The 25,926-nt window shown below is 43.8% G+C and overlaps 1 protein-coding gene across 1 annotated transcript in view; it reads left to right on the top strand.

Moving 5' to 3' along the window:
- THSD7A (thrombospondin type 1 domain containing 7A) overlaps positions 1-25,926 on the top strand; it is a 326,513-nt gene that overhangs the window by 111,942 nt on the left and 188,645 nt on the right. The window contains 1 exon segment of the mRNA XM_043968023.1: positions 15,270-16,101. Within this exon segment, the coding sequence (XP_043823958.1) occupies positions 15,270-16,101 (832 nt within the window).

Genomic DNA, 25,926 nt, shown 5'->3' with positions numbered 1-25,926 from the left:
GGTGATCATTTTACCCAGCTGAGCAACAAATATGCCAATGGACCCTTCCAGGATGTTAATAACACCAGGCTTTCTGATTTTCCCATGGTGCATTATTGTTTTAGGTTCTCTCTCTGCCAGTGTAGACCTCAACCCACCACCCCTACTGAACCAATGTAAACCTTGCATGTGACCTCCCATTAATCCTCCATAAAAGATCTAACCAACATGGTGGGGGTCTTTATTTGGTTCTCTGATAATACGGAAGTAATATCAGAGCACATGGACCATTCTTCATTGGTTATTACTTCTTTCACATGACTAGTTTAAGTGCCTAAAATTCTAGCTAAACTATCTAAAATCTAATGAGTGGTTGCCAATAAATTATAAGCTTTAGCAAGAGTATTTAAATGTTTAAGTGTTTATTAAAGAGCATTAGGATCAGAGAGAAAGGTAAAAATCTAGCTATTTCTAAGAGACCCTATCATCCGACCCACCATAGCATGGTCAGGAACCAAAAAGAGACAGAACCCCTCCGCCAGCGTCCACTTCCTACTTCATGTCCTCCTCCCAGAAATGGGAGGCTCCTCAAGTTGATTGGCTGGTAGCCTTGATAGACAGTACCCACAAGCAAACGTCACTTCCTGCCGCCAAGGACCTTGACCACATGGCCTACCCTCAGAGGCCTTCTCCTCATGGCAGAGCTTTGCTACAGTAAATCTCCAGCAGGTGGCGTCATTAGCCTCAAACCAGCACACCCAAGGCCGAAACACCAACCACATGTTTCCGAACGTCCCTCACCAGCGCCCCACCACAGCTAAGTTTAACAGCCAGAGAACCCAAACTTCCGTTCCCGCCCTTGCTTTTAAGTTGGCGTCCTGGAAGTTCCTCGTGTTCTCTCATGTTCCTTCAAAAGCTGCTTCAGTAGCATGTACAATATCCCAAATGATTCAGCTAAAACTTCCGATATTAATCTTTACCACAAATAATTTTTTCCACACTAGCCCCTTTCTTGCAGTACATTTCTTTGATGATATCTTTTATGCAATTTCTTGGGCATCATTCTCCACATACATATTTGCATCTACTATGTACCTTTCTATTGTCCTTAAGGTGAGTCTAAATTTTAATGCTTTTGTGATGAGAAGGCCAAAGTAAACCAAGCTAAACAGGTAGTATCAAAAGGAGACAATAGGAGTTAAAAGGAAGGGCTTTTGATTTAGAGAGAAGTACCAGAGACAGTATTTGAATTCAGATCTTCTTGACTCCAAGTCTAGCTTCCTATGATCCATGGCATCCTACCTTTGAGATGTATGGAACATATTGGTAAACAACAACAACAAAAAGGACCTCCAAAGGGTGTCATTGTGTACCCCACCTCAAAAAGATCTAAAGGATACAAAAAATGGTGATTTTTAAGATGAGTCAATTATGACTAAGAATTCTCCAGAAAGTAAAGAGTATGGCAGGTGTGGAGTTGTTGGACAGAGCCCCACCAAATGAAATATTCAAATTCTCATATATTGTAGAAGAGAGAATCTTTTCTTTTTGCAAGTTCAATGTCGTGAAAGATTATTTCAGTAGAATAAAAAGCCAATTCATTCTCCCCCTCCATAATTGCCTGTAATAAATTCATTCCCCTGCCTCAGAACGTTCAGAACATGGGCCCTTGGCTTCTCTTCTGTGCCCTATTAATCTTGGTGTGACTTCAGGGAAGATAATCTTTCTAGTTTGGGTTTAGAAGAACAGGTTATATTGTGTCAGAAGGGAACACTAAAACTTAATGCTTTGACTGGAAAGCCATTGGGTAAAAGCGAATAGAAGGGTATAGATGGCTTGGCCATTGGACAGGTAGTAAAATGTCTTGGACTTCGTTTCAGAGATGCATTTTCAAAAAGAAAGCAAGGTGAAGCATGCAAATTAGGAGTTTGTGCTTCCGGTTCTTAACAGTCCTTCTCAGCCTTGTGAGGTTGGTGACAATTGCAATTTGGTCTCAATGTGATTACTACCAATTTTCTTGGGCTTTCCACATGACCAAGAGCATAGCCCCTGTTTTACAACATAGCTTTCAAATCATGTTTTGCAGTTCGTGGGATGCAAGGCTGACCATTTAATCAAATGTTTAAAAGACCTTTGGTTCAGATGTGAAGGCTGATATAGGGACAGTCATCAGTGACTTAGAGGCTAGCAGGCACGTCACATTTGTAACTGGCACATCAAATGGGTAACAATAGGGAAGGCCCATAAATGTGGGGCTGGATGGGGTCCAGAAAGCATCTAGACAAACCTCCTCTTTTTACAGAGGAGGAAACTGAGGCCCAGAAGCATTAGCATAGAAGTGCTAAGTAACATCTTGGATGGAGATCTAGGTTCTCCAGTGCCTCTCCAAACTGCACTGTTTGTAAAGGTTAGGGACTTGACCTATGGCTTTAAGGGTATAAGAAACCCCCAGGTGAGGAAACTCCCTCATCCATGCAAGTGAGCATCTTCTATCTCAGTCTTTGGGTGTTGGGATGATCTCAGTGTGGGAAGGTGGCTCTACTGCTGATCTAGAGGATAGAAAATGAAGGAGAGGCACAGAGAACCAGGAGGCAGCAGGTGACAAGGTAGCCCTGGGGGTTGTGGATTTGATTCCAAGGCCTCGTTTATCCAGAACAGAAGGACCTTGGGAGAGTGGAAAATGTAGAGAAGCAGAAGGCACTGTCACCATAGATAGATGGGGTAACACACCCAAGGGACCTCTGGTGGCCCCTGGAAAAGGGCTTTAATTAGCAGAGATTACTGCATTGAGTCTATATAATCAAATCAGAGTGCTCATGGTATGAATAGAAGCTGGGGATCAGAAGGATATAGCTCATGGGCACCTCGATTGGCCTTTGTGCATGCCCCATCATCATGACCATATGGCCAGGATGATTGTGACAGTAGGCAGGGCCTTATTCCCTCTGAGCCCCCTTCTCTGGGGGCTGAAATAGCTCACAGAACATCCTCATCCACCTCTGACACCAGGAGTCTCTTGGGGATGGCAGTGAGTGGACACCTATCGGTCATGGCAGAAGAGGTAGAGGCCGAGCCACTTCATTTCTGTTTGTTTTTCCTCATCTGTAAAATGGGGCTAGTGAGATATACTCCACCTGCCACAAAAGACCATGGTGACAGTTCAACTCAGTCATGCAACAGACATTTCCCAAGCTACTCTAGGCCTTCAGGTGGCAGAGTGGAAAGATTGCTGGACTTGGAGTCCAAAGGCTTAAGTTCTAATTCTGCCTCAGACCCTTACTGGCTCTGTGACCCTGAGCAAGTCCGTCCTTTCAGCCTCAGTTTACTCATCTGTAAAATGAAGGAATTATATTCAATGACTCCCAAGAATCCTTCTAGCTCTAAACCTGTTATTCTATGGAATGGTCCCTATAGGGAGATCTCACTTTTGACAAGACTTGGGCCTTCATGGACATAATACATGCACACCCACACCCACATATATATACATATATCATGTTTCCATGAACGAAAGCAATATCTGTACCAATAAGGGATGAGTCCGCAAAGTACAGGGGACAGAGGGAACTTATTACCAATGGGGAGTTAGTATTCTAAGTATGAGGGAGGAGTAGAATTTTGATGACCCACAGAATAAAATGAAAATCCATTGACACAATGTATATAACATTCTTTATGAACTATGAAGCATTCTCCAAATAAAAGGTGCAACTGGAAGATATGAGGAACCCAGACTGCCCTGGTTTAGTGGCTGAACCTGAAGTCTGAAAGACTTAGATTTTTGCCCCATCTTGGTCATACCCATTTGCTGAACTACTTTGAACCTGAATTTCCTGATATGTAAAATGGGGATGATAAGACATCTATTAACTATCTCACTGAGTAGTTGTGAGATTCACAAAGTATTCCATGTATAAAACTTCATCAAAACATTACAGAAGGGGCAGCTAGGTGGAGCAGTGGATAAAGCACAAGCCCTGAGTTTGATTCCGGCCTCAGTCACTTGACACTAGCTGTGTGGCCCTGAGCAAGTCACTTAACCCTCATTGCCCCACGCCAAAAAAAAAAATTACAGAAATGCCAGCTTTATTATTTTAGACCAAGTTGATATGGTCTATGATAGATTGTGCCATAGTATCATATGCTCATGTTGCCAGCTAACAGGTGGAAGATAAATGGGATAAAATGATATTGTGTATGGATTTACTACCTATTGTTTGGGCCAGTGAAGTATGCGTGTGACATGTCTTGGAGTTATTCCTAGACAATTAGTGGTTTGTATTCGTAGACATCCTCAGACACTTTACCTTGTTCTTGAGAGTGATATGGTGTTGCTGGTATGTGCCTGAAAGCTACTGAAGCACACAGAACAAATGAGAGTACAACATTATAGGTGGGGCAAGGGATTTTTAAAATAAAGTCTCAGTGTCATCAATAAAGGCAAACCATAGACTCTACACATAGCAGTCTATAAACATTGGCTAGGAAAGTAAAGCAAGGGTATGGAAAGGATTGCTGGTCATGGGCCAGTCTCTCTCCTCATACAGAGAACATTCCTATTTGTGCATCCTATTTAGGTACAAGGATAACAGTGTAGATATAAATGCATCTCTGTAGACAAACATACCACACAACAGACCCAACATTGTAGTCTGTCAAGATCTTTTGGAATCCAGACTATTAGCTATTCCTCCCAGCTCAGTGTAATCTACAGATTGGACAATCGTGCACAGTGCCTGGCATATATTAAGTGCTTAATAAATGTGTTGTCTATCTATCCATATCTTTAATCCCTTGAAAAAATGTGAAACAACACAGGACCCAACACAGATCCCTGTGGCCTTTGACCAGAAACATCCCTCCAAACTGATACTGAATAACTAATGAATCCTCTTTGGATATGCACCATTCAACTAGTTTGGAATCTAACTGTGCCCTACTCTGGTACTCATCTCTCTCTTTTTCCCAGAAGAATGATATAAGATTCTTTTCAAGTTCTTTGCCAGAATTTCTTTAAAGTATATTTAGAGCCTTTCTCTGACTTACAAGTCTAGAATCTCCCTCCAAAAGTAAAAAGGCATTAGGGTGGCATGACTAGGTGTTGAGGAAGCCATCCTGGCTCTTTGAGGTCTCTGCCTCCTTGCCTAGATGCTACCCAACCATCCCTTTACAAAAATACACTTGAATTTTGCAAAGATTCAAAGTCAAGCTTGTTGTTCTAAAGGTTCCAGAATCTTCTCTCTTGGCTGTTGAAAAATCAGGGCATTTTCCCTTTGCCTATTTGGCAATACTTCTGTTCTTCTTGTCCTTTTAAAGATTCCTGAGAGTGGCTCAGCATTCCCATCTGCCTCTTCATTGAGTGCCCTAGGATGGAGTTTGCCCTAATTTACCTTTGATTACTTACAGACCTACATGGTAATCCAATTCTTATCTGTTACACTAGTTGTCTTTTGGTAGATATCCCGTTTTCCTCTCATTGACCAGATACTTCTGTTTATTCTTTATGCATTGTCTTGTCATAATAATTGTGTTTGCTTCCATCCTCAAACTTATTTGTTTCCTAGGTTATTTGCATCAATATTTCATTCTAACTCCTCTCCAATTAATTTACAACAGTTGAGCACAATTAGCAAAATGCACATCACTTGGGAGGCTGTAAAGGTTTCAATAAATTCCCTCTCCAAGGTTCTGTGTCTGGAGGGATTCATCAAGAATGGATCAATCCCAGCAATGGTGAGAGAAGGTCTCCCACTGGCCCTAGCGCTTATTTCTCATGGCCTTCATATCTGGAACCAAAAGCATCAATTCCTTTGTTTGAGAATTGATTAATATCCTTTTTAATCTAATAAGAACAAGGCATTGCTATGATATATTCTTACCACCAGATTTCCCAATAATTTGTGTGAATACTAGAAAAATATTATCTGACAATGGCCACTTTTTCAGCTCAGACTCATTAAAAGGAATCATACTACCCTATAACTGACCACAACTACACTATAACTGACAAAGTATCCATCTGTTGCTTGAAGACTTCTAGTAAAGGGGAACCCCACACACAGATCTGACAAAAGGGCCTGTTTCTATTTTCTACAGCTCTAAGTGTTAGCAAGTTATTTGTTTCCTGACACCATAAGCCAAATGTGCCTCTTACCAACTCACCTCCACTCACTGCTCTTGGTTCTCCCTGCAGGAGCCAAGCAGAAGAGAACTAGAATGTAACCTCTCAGTCTTCTCTTCTCCAAGCAAAATGTTCCCAATTCCTTCAAACATTCCTCATATGTAATGGACATAAGGCCTCTCCCCATCATGGCTCCCCCCCCCACCATGTGATGTTCAGGTTATTGTTCTGCTTAGATTCTCATGCCCACGATTGAATATAACACTCCAGCTGTGGTCTGACTGGGACAGAGCACAATGTGGCCCTGAGCTCATTGCTCCTGTGAGCTCTACCTCTCTTCATGGAACCCATGATGCCAATAGCTCTTTGGACCACTATGTCAAACTATTGACTCCTATTGTCTGGCCATCCACTAACATTCTCCAGGTCTTTTTCAGAGGAACTACTATCTAACCACAACTACCACATATCGTACTTGGAAGAGAAACTCTGGGGGATCTGTAGGCTTTAAATACATTCCTTTTAAATGGCATGTTATTGGATATAGGAGGCAGCTTTGCATAGTGGATGAAGCACTGGATTAAGAATAAGGGACACCTGGGATATATACTGCCTCAGACATTTACTTTGTGTGAACCCTGAAACTTTACTTACCTTCTTTAGCCTCAGTTTCCTCAACTGTAAAATGGGAATAACAGAACCTACTACACACAGTTATTGTGAGCATCGAATGAGATAACACAGGTGGTCAAATAGTCAAAAAGACATTAAAGTTTACAATGGCACTAAGGTCTTTGGGACACTCTATACATGCAAAGTGCTTGTTCAGCTCATAAGGAATGACATTGCTCTTGGCTATAATGATACCCAGTGTTCTAGCCTTTCAGAATCTTGTTGGGTCTTCTCCCTTTGCAGTGTCCACGAGAAATCTCTGCTTTGTTCACCATGCTTGGATCATGGGAGCTAATAATCAGGTTCTCAGGACTCTGAATCATTAGCTCTACCAGAAGAGTCTGTGAAACAAAATAATTATGAGGTTGTCTCACCAAGCAGCATCAGGAGGACAGATATCACATTTTTAGGGGCTCATCCCCATCATATCCAATCTCAGCACATTTCAATGAACTTGATTTTATTCTAATCATATATTCATGTAGGCAGTGAAAGATACCATCTCAAAAATAGATGATTCGAAGGGACATGGCCAGTCATGTACAGAAATTAGAGATAACAGGAGAATGGCCCAAGTACCATATTAGTATCCACATACAGCCTGAAGGAAGAACACTAGCTCCTATGAGGTCTCTTCTTTGTGAGCTTTAAGGGAGGAAGTGGCATGTTTGGGTTGAAACCTGCATTGATAGAGAATTTATCAATACTGAATGTAGAAAGGATCTATTGGTTACCTTAGTATTCTTGTCTTGATTATAAAAGCTTAGTGGGAGTGCCATGGTCAAAATCTTCATCACCCAATAACCATCTTTATGAAGAGCCTCTCAGCTAGCCTGGCCTTCAGACAACAGACACAATGTGTCACCAGGTCCATAGCTACTGCCCTTCCTGTTGGGTAGGAAAAGCCAGTGATAATATCGTCTGCTGGCAGAGGCTTCAAGAGTATATAGTCCCCTCCATGCCACCAAAAAACATCAGAGGATGGTGTTATTGGGGAAAAGCATAATTGTCCCTTGAAGATGAAAAGTAAATTTGACCTCCATAGTGACCTGTCTTTTATCCACCAAATTTACATGTTGTTTGAATGCCAAGCCACACAATTTAATTTGAAATATTGACTGGTCAATGAGGAAAAACATAGTTATGGTTCATGAGATAGAAGGCTCTGACCTACTGGAAAAAGAGAAAATCACTGAAAGTCCCATATCAATTCTGTTTCTAGCACTTGGCCTGGCACATAGTAGGTGCTTAATAAATGCTTGGTGACTTGACTTCTTTAATGCCTCCAAACAAGCACTTAACAAAGGTGGACCTCCTGAGTTGATCATGCAAGTCTGACTAGTGGGATGTTCCCCAGGAATCTGTACAACACATGACCAGCTATGGAAGCAGGTCACCTCAACCTTCCCTTGTTGGTCTGTGAAGCTACTGATTCCAGTGATGAGGAACTTGCTGAGTGAGTGCTACAAGCCATTCTGGGACAACCCAGCAGGCACAAACAAATTAGCTCATTTGAAAGACGCACACATGTTTTATCGAGCAAAAAACTAGCTCATTGGCAGATTTTATGGCAAGCAAGAGCACAAAATGGTTTGCCTAATTTTATCAGGCTTCCTTTTTATTGCCCATCTTTTATAAGACACTTTAGAACAGTTCTTGGCCACCTGTCAATAGAGAAGTCTTTTCAGGCTCAAGCTTTTATTGTTCTACTGTCCTTGACTTAAAGAGGGTGGTTTCAGAACATCTGAGGGTGATGTGCAAACAACCAACATTAATGTTAAATCTGATTTTGCTGCAGGGGAGTAAAGGAAGCACATTGACTAATATGGAGAGAATGTGCTTTTACAGAAACATTGATTAGAAAAGACAACAATGGTTCTGTACCAACCACATGCCACATGTTAGAAATTAGCAATTGGCTTGATAGATGAACCATAAGTGTAATGCCATATTGTGCAAAACTAAATCACTGACAACACTGAGATTTTCTGGAAATTATTTCCAGTTGGATTTTCATTGACTGCAACTTCCTAGACCACATAAATAATGCACAGCCTCAGAAGGACTGTTTTTTTGTTCTCCCAATTGTATCCTTTTTGAGTTGGAAGAGCATTAGGATTTGAAACCAGATCCTCACACCAGAGAGCTAGTCTTCATTTCATTGTCTTTAATTGCGTACTTCATGAACTTTCTCTGTGTCTCTTGGATTGCACCCAATCTGTTGAGTATTTTCGCCATCTCCTCCTAATATTTAGAGTTCTATTTTCAGTTCTTAGTGCCATATTTTAGGAAGGACATTGACCAATGGAGGGACATCCAGGAGAGAACAGCTCTCTGACCCCCATGGTCTGCATGAACTTTGGCAAAGCCATTTAACCTCTCCGGGCCTCAGTTTCCACATCTGCAAAGGGCTCAGACTACATGCCTCTGAGGCCCCTTCCACTCTAGAGCTAGGATCTGGCAAGTCCTTAACGACAAGTCAAAGAGTGAGGGCAGATGAGGGAGATCAGTGGTCACATGATAGCTGTATCGAAGAAGGGCACAAAAAAACAGGACAAAAGCAGTGGCAAGGGAAGTTACAAGGATAAAGGTTTAGATTCCATGAAAGGAAACTTGCATGTGTTAAGCCCTTAAATGATGTTCATTGAATACAAGTCTTCATAATTCAGAAGACCCAAAGGTGAGCTGGGTTGCCTTACAGCCTCATGCTTGTCTTCTCAAGAAAGGTCTGTGAGTGAAGTCAGAGACCATTTGCCAAAGATGCTGGAGATGCAGGGTTCCCAGCCATTTGTATCCTGGACACTGCTCAGGCTTCTTCCATCTTGGAGATGCTACTTATCATAATATTAAACATAACTTTCCCCTGCCCCATATCTCTGGACAAGGTCATTGATTTCCATCTTTAAGGGACTATTCTCAAAGATGTTACAAGTGCAGAAAGCACAGCATTACTTGTGCTGAGTAAGCTCCAAATCTTTTTAGAATATGCTTGTGTGAGGCCCCTTTGCGCATCAGTCAAGTCTCTTTCAACCAATGGAAAGTTGGTAAACTTTTCTTTAATGAGCAAGAAACAAACTTTGGGTGTGATATTTGATGATGACCTGAAATGGCACTAGCATCTTTGAACATTGAAAATGAGAACTTCTGAACAGATCTGCTTCATCCACATAGGGGACTGTTTTACTTGCCATCCATAGCTTGCAGTTTTTGCTTCCCTCTGACACTCGGTAGCATTTGCCTTTGTTAGAACCTGGGAGCTAATTGGGATGACAGCTTTCAGCTGTCAGGAATAGGTTTTCAACACGATGGTCTCTCTGTTCAGTGTGTGATTATTTCAGGGCTCCTAGGGGGATCAGGGGCAAGCAGCCCTTCATCCAGGGTCTGGGCAAAGATCTGATACTGTTAATTGGACACACATGGTATGTGCCAGGTGCACTGAGGAGATAAGACAGGAGTTATGGGCTAGGAGGGTGAAGGAACTGGTTTCATTCTGTTCTATGCTTTTATTGGCCCTATATACCCATGGCTTTCTTTAGTGGTTTCATGATTTCATTCTTCCCCCTTAAACTCATTCAGCTTGTGTTCTCAAGTAGCTTCTTGGGACTTGGCCTTCTCTTGGGATATGGTATAAATATGCTCAGGATCAAAGACACCTCAATGTGATCATGGCATGCATGGAAGGAAAACTGGTTATAGAGACACCAGAATAATCCTATGGGGATGCAAATGCATCTATATTTAGAGACAGTATCCCTCCCTCCACCTGCCGGGCTCTACTTCAGCTCCCCCTACCCACCAATTCAAATCTGATCTACAAAAAAATTATGTCATAGTTTGCCTTGCTTCAATCTAGGTCTGACAGTGAATGTTGACAGCAAGTGTATAATATATAGGATATGAATGAGGACCCAATTGAACCAGCCACAGGGCTCTTAGAATAACATCATGAAGGAAATGCATTGAAGCAAGGCAAGGAAAATCATAGGAATGAAAGGATGTGACTAGACCCCATGTTCACCTTTAATTCTTCAGTTCAAATTACTGGGAACATTTGGTGTGGAAGTAGGAAAGAGCTTTGCCCTCCCGATGAGACCAACATTTGAAATTGGCTTATTCTTGTTAATTTTTTTCCTGGTAGATGACCTGGTAGGTGCTTTTTAAATGTAACTTATGGGGAAGTCATTGAGGCTGACTTTCCAATCCACACATCGGGGTCCAGTCTGGCTCCACCTAATGGAGGAAAGCTGCCAAATGCTTAGAGAACATTTGGATTCCCCATGAGTGCGAGGTCAACAGGTGGACCTCATTGAAAATTTGCACATGGGGGGCAGCTAGGTGGTGTAGTGGATAAAGCACATTTGAGGAAATTTCCTCAAATTCAACTACATTTCAGTTCGGTTTTGGGTGTGCTCCTAAAGCTGATTGAGTTCAAGGGATCAAGGAGCTGAAATGGATCTTTGAGGCCATCAATTATACCCCCTCGTGTTACAGAGGAGGAAATTGAGGAACAGAGTTTAAGTTGCCTTCTCAAGGTCACTCACCTAGGAGGTCTCTGAGGTGGGGTCTGAATCCAGGTCTTATTTCCATGGCTAACACATTACTATTTCACTACTGTGGGGGTCAAATTTAATATATGGAGAGTTAATTGGGTGACTCACTGAAATATTGGGGTCCCAGAAATAATGAGGGACCTCGAGGTTCAAAGCTCCCTCCCCTTTGAACTGCCCTTTAAGAATATTTCTCCCAGGCCAATAAGAAAGGAGCCCTACAGCTTCTTTTCCACAAAAGGAGCAGATTTTATTACTTGGGAATTAATTAAACAACAAAGGTGAAATTAATAAAAATCAAGGATAAGGAAGTAGGAAAAAGAAATACAGATAAATTCTCCTAGCTCTAACCTAAGTCTATACAATCCCCAGCTCATTTCTAATTAAGCTAATTCAAAGGAATTTGTTTTCACTCACCACACCTGGGACATCTGCTGTTGCTAGAGCCACTGGAAAGGCAGAAGAGAGACAAGAGAAGAAAGCATTCCAGAAGCGTCTCGGCCTCCCCTCAGTCAGCATTCAATCTTCCTCTCCCAAAAGGGAAGGTCCTTCAAAAACTGCCTATGGAGAGGTTTCTCCTTCTGACCTTAGCAGCATACATAACTTCAGGGTGGGCCAGGTGTGGCCCCTCCCAAATGAGTCAGCTAAACTCCAATAATTTTCACCACACCACCCTAAGGGGTCAAGTCCACTCCCATACCTATGGAGTTTGTTTTTTCTCTTGTCTTAAGTCTAATGTCCAATACTAAGACCTTGCTAGAGTTGAATGCTTTAATGTCAGAGTTATTCAGACTGAAAATACCTCATACATGTGTGTGTTAATGCATGTATATGTGTGTGTTCTGCATGTGCACCTGAGTGTATGCATGCCTGCACGGGAATTTTTGTGGGAGCATCTGGTCTCTGTGTGTATCTCCTTTCATGATCAATATACAACTCTGAAGCACTGTGATTCCCCCTTTTTTAACTGAACTATCACCATCTGCTAATGAAAACATAGTAACATTTCTCCTCTGGGGCAGTCCTGCCTTTTTATCTGGGGCTCAGACAAAGCTTCAGCCACTTCAGGTAAAAGCACAGCATGGCTTGTCAAAGCAATCAATGCACATACTGAGTAATTTGCAAGGTTGTTGAATAAATTCAAGTTTCTTCTGAAGTGGCTGAGGGCGAGGGCATCAATCGAATAGTAGCAGCATTTATTAAGTGCTTACTATGTGCAAGGGACCACTCTAGAGATATAAAGACACAAGTGAAACAGTCCCTTCTCAAGTATGTGCAGGGACGGCCAATAAATCTGAAGTGTATGAAGAAACTCAAAGCCTTTTCAAGAGGTAGACAGAGATAACAAGTGTGTGGTGGGGGCAGGAACAGAAATTAGGGAGCACCAACTTCCTGTAGATGGAGGCTCATTTCATGCAGTGCCCTGAAGGAAGCTCAGGATTCTGGGAAGCAGAGGTGAGGGGGGCACACATTCCAGGCACCCTGGGCAAAGCCACCAAGGGGCACAAGGGAAGGCCATGGTAAGGGTATACCCAGAAGTCCAGTGAAGCCTGGAAAAGTAGGCGGGGAGACTATGGATGTCTCTCAGGGGCAGACTGAGATAGGGCATTCACTTAGAGGAAAACCTGTTATCAATGGTGAGAGTTAGTTATTGAATCCATTGCTGGGCCAGGCTTTGACCCAGGTACCCTTCAGTGCTCAGGTCTGGAATCCTCTCTGAAGACTGAAGGGACAACTGAACTCAAAGTAAGGACTTTGTACCAGGAAGGTCAGGTTAAGAATGACATCAGTCTTACTAGATTGTTACACACGTGTCCAGCACGGAGATCTTCCCACAGGAGGCTGCTTCTTCATTCACTTCACATGGCTGTCCTTGGTCTACGGAGGTGAGGGACGGGGCTGCAAGGCCCACCTGGGACCAGTTCCCTTCAAGTTTTCCTGTGATCATCTCAACTTGTGGAAGGGAGAACCCAAGCTGAATGTGCCTCAGACTCCATGCGAGTTCTCAAAGGGCTATTAGGCAATGGGGTTTATGATAGACATTGTTTTTCTTTTATTTCCTTTAAAGATCTTTCTCTTATCCAAGGACCGGTAGATGTTTGAGGATGGAAGAGACTTTCTAGCATTCCTCATAGAAAAGGGCTGCCGATATGCTCCTTCCACTCAGCCTGGCATTTAGTCTCCCTAGGCCTCATCTATGCTTGTCTTGAGCTACTGAAAGACAGAAACTGTGCCCACTCATCTCAGTACCGCTGTAGCTTCCAGCACATAGGGGGTCATGGAAACAGTGTGGAACCCATGGGCAGGAAAGATGTGCTTCTTGGATCTTGAGCTGGAAGAGACCTTAGAAGGCCCTTTTGTTTACAGAAGGGGAAACTGAGGCTGGGATGGTTGACATGACTTTGACATATTCATTCATATCCTAGGTAGCCAAGACAGCTCCTCTCCCATCCCATCCAGTCCAGGCTGAGGAGCAGGCTGGAAGATGTCCTTCTGCCAATCCTTGCAGGCTACTAGGCCAAGGGCAATCTATCAGTGACTCATAGTTGTTCAGCTCCAGCTCTGGGCCAAAGACTGGGCCTGGGAACAAGAAAGAGCTCCTGACCTTGTGGAGCTTCCCACATCTGTGCATGTCACTGTATCCAAAATCTATGTGGTGGAAATATGAGGGATTTCATGGGAGGAGAGGAAAGGATGTGCTATCAGCTGGGAGAGTGAGATACAGCCTCAGGAAAGAGAGGGATCATTCAGAGCCCATCTCTGAAGGAAGTGAGGGATTCTGGGAGGTGGGGTGAGGAGGAAGGATAGTTTACGCATGCCTGGGCAAAAGCAAGGAGGCAGTAAATGGAATATTGTGGGAGTGGGGGGAACAGCTAAAAGGACAATCTGGCTGGTCACAGAGGATATGAAATAGAGTGATCGGTTGTAGTTAGTTCATAAAGGGCTTTTATGTCCCAGAGGCATTTGTATTTAATCTTGGAGGTAATAGGGAGCTAGTGAGTTTACTAAGCATGGAGGTGACATTGTTAAGCTAGGCTCGGTTTTCATATCTGCACAATGGCAATAATAATCCATCTGGCACTTAGCACGCCAGGTAGTTTGCAAGGACCACATGGCATGATGTATGAAGAACACTTTGTGAAATATTCTTTACTAAACACTTCTATACTTCAATATTGCCTCTTCTTGTTGCATGTTATTAGCAACTTGGTGATTCATTGTCTAATTGAAGTGAATTGGAACAAAGCTGCTCCCCAGAAAAATTACATCCATCCTTTAGTTAAGTGTTCCCTTTCCTGCATACCCTGCACTTCATTAGTGACCGATCCACAGAGATGGTTTGGGTAGGGTTGTTAGGTAATTTTGCATGCAGAATGTGCAGAATTATGTGCACCCTTATCAAGCCCTGGTTAATACCGGGTAAACACTTTAATTTTTGGCAGCATCCACAGGACATGACTGTTCTTCCCCAAAGTCTTAATTGCATAAAAAAATAAATGAATAAATAAAAGTAATGTGCTAAAAGAAATTAACTGCCCAGAAGAGGAACATGCCTGAAGGAGACGAGGCACTCACCAGGGGCCATTATCTCTGCCAATGCCTGAAATGGACTTGGTGGGTGGAAGCCAGAAATGATAGATTTTCATTGTGACTAATCTCTAATGCCCTTTATGAGCAAAGATCTTGTAATTACCCAACATAAAAATACAAGAATAAAGGCAAATGCATTTGTAATCACAAAAGGATAAGAGAAAATGTAGCATCTTTGATGCACATACCATCTCCCTGATACCCTAATCCATGCATAATAGATAGCCATCCAAACGGTCTCATCCCAGGGTGTCCCAAACAGGGGAAGACTTGCTCTCTGGCCACTTGGAAATAACTCTCTGAACTTTGTTAGGACACGGATAGAGAGAGTTTCTTCTAACATGTGTCCTGTTTTACAGGTCCCTGGGGTCGATGCATGGGAGACGAATGTGGTCCAGGTGGCATTCAGACCAGAGCAGTGTGGTGTGCTCATGTGGAAGGTTGGACGACACTGCACACAAACTGCAAGCAGGCTGAGAAGCCAGACACCCAGCAGGATTGCTTCAAAGTTTGTGACTGGCACAAAGAATTGTATGACTGGCACCTGGGCAGCTGGAACCAATGCCAGCCTGTCATGTCCAAGAGTCTGGTGAAGCCAGCCGAATGCACCAAGGGGGAGGAGGGCATCCAGACCCGAGAGATTGCCTGTGTCCAGAAATCCAACAGCATCAGTGCTGATGACAGCATCTGCGAATACTTTGAGCCCAAACCCCTCTTGGAGCAAGCCTGCCTCATCCCCTGCCCACAGGACTGCATCGTGTCTGACTTCTCCCCTTGGTCCGAGTGCTCTAAGACATGTGGGAGTGGACTGCAGCACCGAACACGGCATGTAGTGGCCCCCCCACAGTATGGTGGCTCTGCCTGCCCCAACCTCACCGAGTTCCAGATTTGCCAGTCCAGTCCATGTGAGGCAGAAGAGAGCCTATATAGCCTGAATGTGGGGCCCTGGAGTGCCTGCTCAGTGCCTCACACCAGGCAGATAAGGCAGGCGAGGAAGAGAGGGAAGAACAAAGAGCGAGAGAAAGACCGAGAGAAAGGAGTAAAGGATCCTGAAGCCCGGGAACTCATCAAGAACAAGAGGAACCGAAATCGACAGAACAGACAGGAGAACAAACACTGGGACATCCAAATGGGTTCTCAGACTCGGACCGTTGTGTGCATGCACAAGAACAGCACAATGGCTTCTTTCAGGTAATGTCCTTGTTAATCTACCCACTGAGTTAGCCTGGTGGGCAGGCCAGTTGGGGCTCTGGTCAGAACTACAAAGGGCTGGGGAAAGGCTGCATGAGAAAGACCATTTGTGACCAAGCCAAGGGCATTTATTGAAGGACCCACTGGTCAGGTGGAAACCAACAGTCCTGAGGTGGGTCCAGAGCCTGCGCATCATTCAGCAGAGTTAGCCCCAAGCCTCAGATTCCCATACTCTGGGGTATGCTGTGAGCACCACCAACAGCAAATTGTGTGATGGCTAATTGGCCACTGACCCATGCCAAGCTGGCCTTCTCCCCTTGGTTTTCTATCTCTCTCATCACTCTGTTAAAGGGTGATCTAGTCAGATCCCTGGTCACCATGGTAGTGGGTCAGTCTCCTGTGACCCCAGCCTAAGCCTAGAACTTCTTTTGCTCCCTTCATACAAAGTCCATGTCCAGCACAGACAGCAATTCCTAAGTCAATAAGGAAAACTGGAGTTCTACCCTCTTTGTACTGGAGAGATAGGAGAAGGCTTCAATAAACAAGTGCTGCTATGACTAAATAACAGAATGTGAGCCCCATTTGGGTAAGAGAAGCAGTGTATGTCATACCATCCATCATCTCAAGCAGGAGTTGGCCTGGTGTGGGTGCCAATAAACCTCTCTCCATTTTGAGTATGTGACATATCCTTCTTTGTGCAGAATATCTTCTGGGAGGAAGCAGGGGCTAGGATAAATAACCTTATGTCTAGGAGAAGGGAGAGCAAAGGAGGGGAAAAGGGAGGAACTAGAGAGAGCCAGTTCCTGAGAAGCAAGGATTTTGGTAAAAGGGAAAAAATCAAATTCAAGGTTATGAGCATGTAACTATTCCACAGATAGTGGCCTGGGCAACAAACACTGGTCTCTACTACACGCAGCTTACTGTATGTAGCACAATCATGTACCTTTCATGCATACATCGCTGGGGCCCCAGTGAGCAGACACTTGTCATCAAATGATCGAGGCTTGAGTTTCGCCTTTTCTGGTCTGGGCCTTTTTAGAGACAGGCTGGGACAGTGGAAAAGAGGAGATTTAAAGGAAGAGAACCTGAGGTCAAATCCTGCTTCTGACACTACCTTGGTGCCCTTAGATAAGTCACACCATAATAGCTAGTATTTATATAATGTTTTCTTGTTCAGTCTTCTCCAACTCTTTGGGACCCAATTTGGGGGTTTCTTGGCAAAGATATCAGAGTGCTTTCCTTCTCCAACTCATTTTCCAGATGAGGGAACTGTTTAAGTGACTTGCCCAGGGTCACACAGATAGTAAATGTCTGATACAAACATACTTGGACACAGGTCTTCCTGAATCCAGGTCCAGTGCCCTATCCACTGCACCACCCAGCTACTTCTCACATAACCTCTTTTTGCTTCAATTCCCTCATCTGTAAAGTGAAATCTCTGCACTGGAAGATCTATGAGCACTTTTCTAGTCCCAAACCTATGAATGCTTTTTTGTGTTCGGTCATACTCATTTGGACATTCCCGGGTTTAGACTTTATAACTGAATTTGTGGAAGCCTCTCTCTCTCCCAATCTGAGGTGCTGGAGAGTTCTGAAGGAAGACACTCCACAAGTTTATGTCTTGGGCCCCTTCAACGTAGGGAAGTGTTCTTGGGAGCTGCTGAAATCCCTTTACTGTTAGAAGTTAAGATAAAAAAGCTCATCACATGGAGTTAACGTACCAAAGCCCACAAGTGAGCTATACAGGGGACTCATGCTTTCCAAATTACCCTATAAACAGAGTTTGCTCTAAACTCCAGTCTAGGGAGAGATCAAAGGAGAGATTTCTTACTTATTTTATTGAACTAAATAAGCAGCTCCAATGGAGGAAGGGGAGTTGCATGAATACACGTTAACCCTTTCCATCCCAGTTCCCACCTACCTTTCCAGATTGCAGTGCATGTCACTTCCCTTCATGCCTTCCATATTGCAGTCTAAGTGGCCTCTTGCTGTGCCTTGTACAAAACATTGCATCATCTCTCACCTCCATGCCATTGCCCAGGCTGACCGCCATGACTTGAAGCCCCTCTTTGGGCACTGAGTGAGAGAGCTGAATACAGGCTCCCAAGTATGTGCAAAGCAATCATTATCAGGTTACCTTTTGACCTTCCCTCTTTTGAATGGTCCTTTTTAACAGATACTCAACCAGAATGTAATGAAAACTAGTCTGTCTTTATCTGAAGGCAGAATCTCTTCTAGAAATACTGACAGCAAAGAATAGAATAGAGTGAATAGGCTTGAATAGAGTGGGAAACTCCCAAGCATGGCAATGCCAATTGTCTAGATAGCCATCAAGTTACATGTAGATGTGCAGAAAGTTCTGGGCAGGCCTATCACTCCTAACATAGGTCAATGAGCCAGAAAAGACTCCAGCTGCTCATGATTGGGTTGATGGGGTTGGGTGGGATTCTCTCACCATGGCTTTCAGTGCCTCACAGGGGTACCTCTATCCTGCCACCTTCTGCTCTGGGTAGAGAGCAGAAATCCCTGAGCTCCTCATGTCCTGGGAGGCTGCTGTCTCCTTTGATCATTGAGAGCTTTTATCCAGCCTGGAAAACTGAAAACTTCACCACCCAACAGGAGGATACATCTGGAATGCAATCTTTCCTTTACTTTTAGAATGATTTTCCTTCTTGGGGGGAGCTAGGTGGTGCAGTGGATAAAGCACCAGCCCTGGAGTCAGGAGGACCTGAGTTCAAAGCCAGCCTCAGACACTTAACATTTGCTAGCTGTGTGACCCTGGGCAAGTCACTTAACCCTCATTACCCCCCCAAAAAATTATTTTCTTTCTTTAAAAACCAGGCTAAGGGTTACCTCCTATAAGAAGCCTTCCCTGAACTCTCTAGTTGTTACTGATTTCTTGCCTCCTAGAAAAAATCTCATGTTTACTTCTCTTGTCTATTTACATGTTAGGCAGAAATTGTGGTATACTGGATAGAAAGCCAGCCTCACAGTGGGGAACTTGGAAACAGGAAGTCCTAAGTGCAGCTACTGCTTTAGATAATTAATGACTGTGTGACCCTGGGCAAGTCACTTACCTTAGGGCTCTAAGTAACTCTCTGAGATTGTGACACTGATCTGTACTGGAAAAGGGGGATTCCTCCCCAGGGAGATCCCTACTCCAGTTACATCATGGGTCACACCCCTGTCCCAGTCAGTGTTCAGGCTGCACCCCTCAGTAGGATGTAAGCTTATGGGGGATGGGAAATGTGGTAAGGACTCAGTTTCCTTTTTGTGCTTATATCCACAGTGGGAAGGGTGCTATAGAAATGCTTGGTGAATCTGGAGGAAGCTAACTTCAGTAGAGGTCCCCAGTCTCAGAAACTGTGGGGAATAGATGAGGTTGTCTGAGCCTTGATCATTGGGTCACACGCCTTCTGTTATATACATGGTAAGCCTGCCTTCTGTTTAGAAGCCCTCAGAACACTCAAACATTTACAGCTCTTCCCTCTCCTTCTTCTCAAAACCAGCTCCCCACTCTTTGTGCCCTCAATTGCTTCGTGACTCTGGGCAAATCATTGAACCTTTCTGAACCTCCATTTTTATCTTTAAAATGAGGGCTTTGAACTCATTGACCTTTAAGGTCCCTTCCAGGTGTAAGTCTATGGATGATGCCTCCTCTGCAGTCTGTCTCTCTCTCTCTTTCCCCTTTCTCTTTATTGGTTCTTTTTCTTCTTCCTAGAAACAGGCTCATCACCACCCTTTGCTTTAAACCAACCCTCCTCGAGCTTGTCATCCTCTGATATCTCTGCTTCCTTGAGCTTTATGCCGGCTAACCTGCTGACCTTTCAAACCCTTATTCTCAGGCCCCCAGCCCCTCCACTCTGGAAATCTGTCGCTCAGAGGTCACCACGGGAGCCTTCATGACTGAATTCCTTCCTCACATTTTCTCAGTCCCTCCCTTGAGCCTTCACAGTATTTCCTGGTGTCACTCACACGGCATTTCCTCCCCACTTTCTATGGCATCGCTAGCTCTTCGTTCCCCTCCCCCGACTACCCTCTGGCTCGTTCCCTGGTGGATCATGTCCTCACCTGCTGAAGGGCAGCATCCTCAAGGCTTTATCCTTGGGGATCTTCTTGTTGCCCTCTGCATCCTCTCCATCTGCGTCCATGGCCCCCATTATGAGCTCTGGGTGGATGCAATGCAAAGCTAATCTCCCCAGCCCTGATCTCTCTCCAGAACTCCAACCCTCTGTTCCAGTTGTCTGTTAGACATCTGTATCTGGACACCCCCTTGGTGCCTTAAGAACAACATACGAGTTAGTTTGGTGGCAGAGGGCATACAGTTCTTGCTGGCCCGGAATCAGGAACAGCTGAGTTCGAATACTGCCTTAAACATTTACTAGCTGTGTAACTCACTCTCAGAGGCTCGGCTTCCTCTTTGGTCACGTCAGCCATCCTCATCCTGCCTCTCAGAATCCTTCTCTGCCTTCAAGGATCTGCTTTGATGCCACCTCCTCCAAGAAGCCTCCCCTGATGGCCTCTGCTGAAAGTGTTCTGGGAGCACTTGATCTGCATCTCTTTCCCTTAGCCCCCGTCATGGGTGTCCTGTTTGGAATGCACTTACCTGGGCCCTTACTCGTACCCCCACAGCGAGGGGGGCTCCTTGAGGGTCAGGACCATGTTGTTTTTTCATCTTCATATTGCCGGCTTCCAGTACAAGACCTGGCACATGGTAGTCACTAAAAACATGGTTTTTCTCTTAGTCGTCTGTGGATAATCTCTGTCTTTACCTTGTGGCTCTGCTCTAGAGAATTGTTTGGAAGGCAAATACAATGTGAAATTTTGTCTTTGCAGTCTTCCTTCCTTCCTTCTTTTATTTTATTTTCTTTCTTCCTTCTTTCCTTTCTCTTTTTTCTTTCCCTTTCCTTCCTCCCCCATCATCATTTCTTTTTCTCTCTCTTTCATTCCTTCCTTTCTTTCTCCCTTTCTTTTCTCTTTCCTTCCTCCCTCCCTCTCTTCCTCCTTCCCTCTTTTTTCTTTTCATTCTTCCCTTTTTGCTTTTCTCCCTTTCTTTCTTTTCTTTATCTTTCCTTTCCCTTCTTCTCTCTCCCTCCTTCACTCCTTTCTTCTTTTCTTTCCTTCCTTTTCTTCTTTCCTTACTTCCTTCTTTTCCTCCCCTCCTTATTTTATCTATTCTTGCTTGCTTTTTAAAGACTTCACTCCTGCTGCTTGAGCCAGCATGCTCTGTTCATTCCCAGCTCCCACATGACACAATTTCTCCTCTCTGCTTCACCTCTCTCCTCACTGGCTGCTCCATTTCTTGTGATCCTCATGCTGCTTCCTGCAGAGCTGAGAGTATTTCTGGGCTATCTTCATAGTAAATCTGTCTCCCTGTCTTTGGCTCTTCCCTGACTGACCTTGTTCCCAGGCCAAGCTCCCAGAAATCTCCTCTCCACCAGATATAACAGGTGACTGCACATTACGCCAGCCCCTGCTTCTGTCGATAGAGTCTACCACCCTCCTGCTGCTGCCTCTGGGTGAATACACTGATGCCACCAGCCTTGACTTGGCCCATTTCATGTAACTTTTACTGTCAATTAAAATGTGTAATTAGAAGTGTTTAGGTGTCCTAAGCTAACTAATGTATTGAGTACCCCACAGATCATTTGGCACAGGCACCCCCTGACCATTCAAAGTTGCTGTCATGTTGTGACAAGAGTCTTGTTCTTCATCCTTGTGATACATCCACTAAGCACATACACATTTACATTCACAGGCGTGTTCCCTGTTATGAAATTAGCTGTTTAGTAGGATTTAGTAGACCCCTTTATGTGCCATCAGTCTGGGGTGGGGGCGGGGCTGGCCAAGAGCAGGGCTTCCCTGAGGACATGGAATAATTAAGAAAGAACACTTCTGGATCCCTGTTCCTTTGGGTACCTTTGCTCAGAAATAAGAGAAGGGCACTTTATTTTGTCTTTGTGATTGCTAGACTTTGTGACATTCCTTGTGGCAGAATCAAACATTTGCCCAAATGTCTCTTGCATCCTCAAACTTTCTTCATGCCACTACAAAGCCATGCTGAAAATATGGCTGGAGCTTAAATAACTACTTGTTCCCCGGGAAGTTGGTGAGGGCACACCTGTGCTTGACTGGGCTGGAGTAGATGACCACTGAGCCCCATTCCAGCTCAGGGCTTCTGTGATACTGATTTATCATCCTCCCTGATTCATTCACAAAATCATTCTTTCTATGAATGAATGAATGAGTGAGTGTTTTCTCAGCACCTTTAAAACTGATATTCTCTGCCTCCCCCAGCTCAATATGCAACAGAATTTGCTAAAAATAAGTGTGATGATGATATTTCCACATAGTGTTTCCCTCACATGCTTGTGCTGAAGAATATAAAAGAAGTTCACTAGGAAGCTTCTTGCTATAGGAAGCACCTCTCAGCTTGGAGGAGCCCTCATTGTGTGATTCCAGACAAAGATAATCCACTGTAGCTGAACAACCTGTGAACCAGGGGATAATGGCTGTGAGCACCTTGGCTGTCTCAGTGTCCTCAGGGGCAAAGAGGAATATTCCATACTTGGAATTTAGCAAAAAAAATGAGACTAGGCAGTTCCTATTGAAAACAGCCATAGACTCAGTCATGTCTAGGACCAGGTCAACCACGTATATGAGAAGTCCGTGATGGACTCTCCTAGAAATGGGATATAGTTCAGGATTTCATTTCTGTATTTCAGGATTTCAGATCATTTTGTACTCATTTCATATCCTATTCCATTTCATTATTATTATTATCATCTAAACAAGCATTGATATAATTCGCTTTCTACATCCTTTCAGCTCCCCATCTCCCTCACCTCCCCCACACATATACATACTCGTGGAAAGTACACCAAGTTTAAATCTAGCCTCAGATGTTGGCTCTGTGACCCTAGGTAAGGACTATTTTCTGTCTGCCTCAGTTTTTTCCACAACAAAATGAGGTCAATAATAGCTTATACCTCCCAGGATTGTTGTGATGATCAAATCTTTGTCAAGTACTAAACACAGTGCCTACCCAGAGAGAGTAGGCATTTAACAAATGCTCTCCCCTCCCTCTCTCCCTTAACTTCTCTTTACCTCTATAGGGAGAACCATAAACCTAGATCAGTAATGTATAATAGGCAAGGAGTCTTTTAAAACTTACTCATTGAAAAAGAACTTACCAATTGTTGCATTGTTGTTGAGCTTCCATTGTTATAATTCCTTCTCTCCCTATGTGTAGTTGAACCTTGTCCTCCATGTACTCTCTATACCATGCAGTGCAGATCTTTGGCATCTATAGTTTATAGATCCCAGTGTGTCATGCAGGCTGCCCACATTTTACCCATGAAGAGAATAAAATGGACCCACACCCTGGCTGACAACCAAGGGCGATCCCAACTAGCTACAGAGTCTCATCACCTACATTCAATAGACAACCAAGGGTCCATGGCAGGGGGGCTGAGGACTTAGATGGGGAAAATTCCATATTTATTTTACTATAATTGATGTCCTAGATATGGATATCATTTGTTCTTAGATGGAAACAATCTGTTGCCTAGTTCAAGCTGACATAGTCGCAGATAGGATTTTAAGTAGCCTTACCTAGTAGAGCCGTGGGCTTGGGAATGAAGAAGGGGGCTTGCTTTGGGTTTAAGACAAGCCCCTCTTGTCTGTGAGGCTTCAAGACCCCTTGGAGTTCAAGGGGCTGTGTGGGACAATAGTGGAGCATCTGTGTGACAAGAAGAACTGGGGGAGGGGCAGCTCACAGCAAACACACCATGGGACTGGTTCTTGGGAGTGACCAGAAATGGAAGTTTTCACTGACCTCTTCTTACCAACAGAGTCTACCAGAAAAGGTCTTTGGACACTGGTATTGGCAACACAGCAGAAATTTGGTGAATGCCTTTGAAGGCCTGCTAGCTTCCATGAAGTGTTTACTATGTGTCTGCCAGTGTACTCGATGCTGAGGATTTTTTAAAAATATACAAACAAAAAAAAAGAGCTCAGAGTCAAATGGGGTGATGACTCTCATACAAGAGAGTATAGATGGCAGATAGTCTCATAAGGAAGGTGCTGGCCATGGGAGGGACCAGGAAAAGCCTTTGGTAGAAGGTTGGATTTAACCTGAGTCTGAAGGGAAGCCAGGGTGCAGGTTGTATGTATTTAAGTGTATATAATTGTATACATTTATTTAAAATGTACACATAAATATATGGATATGTCCAAATACATAACAATGCTGGGAGATAGATGCTATTATTATCCCTATAGGACAGCTAGATGGCTCAGTGGATAGGCCACTAGACCTGGAGTCAGAAAGACATGAGTTCAAATACAACCTCAGATATTTACTAGCTATATGACCCTGGGCAAGTCATTGAATCTCTATTTTTCTTAATCTGCTGGAGAGATGGCAGAGGAAAGCCAGTAAGTGCTCAGAGCTCCTAACACAATTACTTAGAAAAACTCCAAACACAGCCATAAGACAACTCCTGGAGCAGCAAAACCCACAAAAAAAGACAGGCTGAGATCTTTTTTCCAGCCAAAGATGGCTTAGAAGTTCAGCAGGAGGAGGTGCCAGGCTGGGAGTAGGGTCCAACCCCACAATCTCATCGACACAGATCCAGCCCCAGGAAGGCTGTGCCAGAAAAATTTACCCTCAAGCCTCTGAATCAGCTGCAGCATCTGCATCATCATAAGTAAGCTCACAGTATGGTGAAAGGGTGGAATGGCTGGCCAGGGAGGGGGGACAAGAGAGAGAAAACAGGGGTTTCTGTGGGATCTGTGGGGGAATTTGCTTGTACTACCCTAGCTGGGAACCAAGAAGAAATCTTGAGGAGCAGAGGCTCAGGTAGGGGAGGGGTGAGGGCTTGGAGCTAACAACAACAGCAAACACAGTTTTGTTTCCTGGTTCATTAGCAAGTTGGCCTGGGGTTATTTACAGACCTAAGCACAGGCCTGGTGAGTGAAGAACCTGCCCCTCCTTAAATCATACCACATGGGACCCCCTGAAGCTTGGGAGAGTGAATCCTGGAAGCATGGCCCCACTTTAAGGAGTTAATAATTCAAATAAAAGACTGGCAAGATGAGCACGCAGAGAAAGTTACAAACCATAGAAAGTTTGTTTAGCAACAAGGAAGATTGGGGTACATCCTCAGAAGAGGATAGCAACGTAAGGGCTCCTATATCCAAAGCTTCCAAGAAAAATATGAATTGGCCTCAGCCCATAGAAGTGCTCAAAAAGGACTTTGAAGATAAAGTAAGAGACCTAGAGTGGAAAATGGAAAGAGAAATGAGAGTGATGCGGGAAAGTCATGAAAAAAATCAACAGCTTGAAAAGCCTACTGGAAATACAAAAGCTCTCTGAAGAAAATAATTGCCTAAGAATTAGGATTGAACAAATGGAAACTAGTGATTTTATGAGAAACCAAGACACAAAAACTCAAATCCAAATGAATAAAAACAAAAATAGAAGGCAATGTCAAATATCTTCTTGGAAAAATTGCTGACTTGGAAAATAGATCCAGGAGAGATAATTTGAAAATTATTGTACTACCTGAAAACCAAGACATTGTCAGGGAAAATTGCCCTGATATTCTAGAAGCAGAAGGTAAAATAGAAATGGCAAGAATCCACTGCTCACCTCCTGAAAGAGATCCCCAAAATGAAAACTTCCAGGAATATTATAGCCAAATTCCAGAGCTCCCAGGTCAAGGAGAAAATATTGCAAGCAGCCAGAAAGAAACAGCTCAAATACTGTGGAGCCACAGTAAGCATAGCACAGGACCTAGCAGCTTCTGCATTAAAGGACCA

Source organism: Dromiciops gliroides, chromosome 5 (genome assembly GCF_019393635.1).
Source record: "Dromiciops gliroides isolate mDroGli1 chromosome 5, mDroGli1.pri, whole genome shotgun sequence".
Classification (NCBI taxonomy): domain Eukaryota; kingdom Metazoa; phylum Chordata; class Mammalia; order Microbiotheria; family Microbiotheriidae; genus Dromiciops; species Dromiciops gliroides.
The sequence above is the reverse complement of the archived record's forward strand: the minus strand, read 5'-3'. Positions and strand labels throughout refer to the sequence as shown.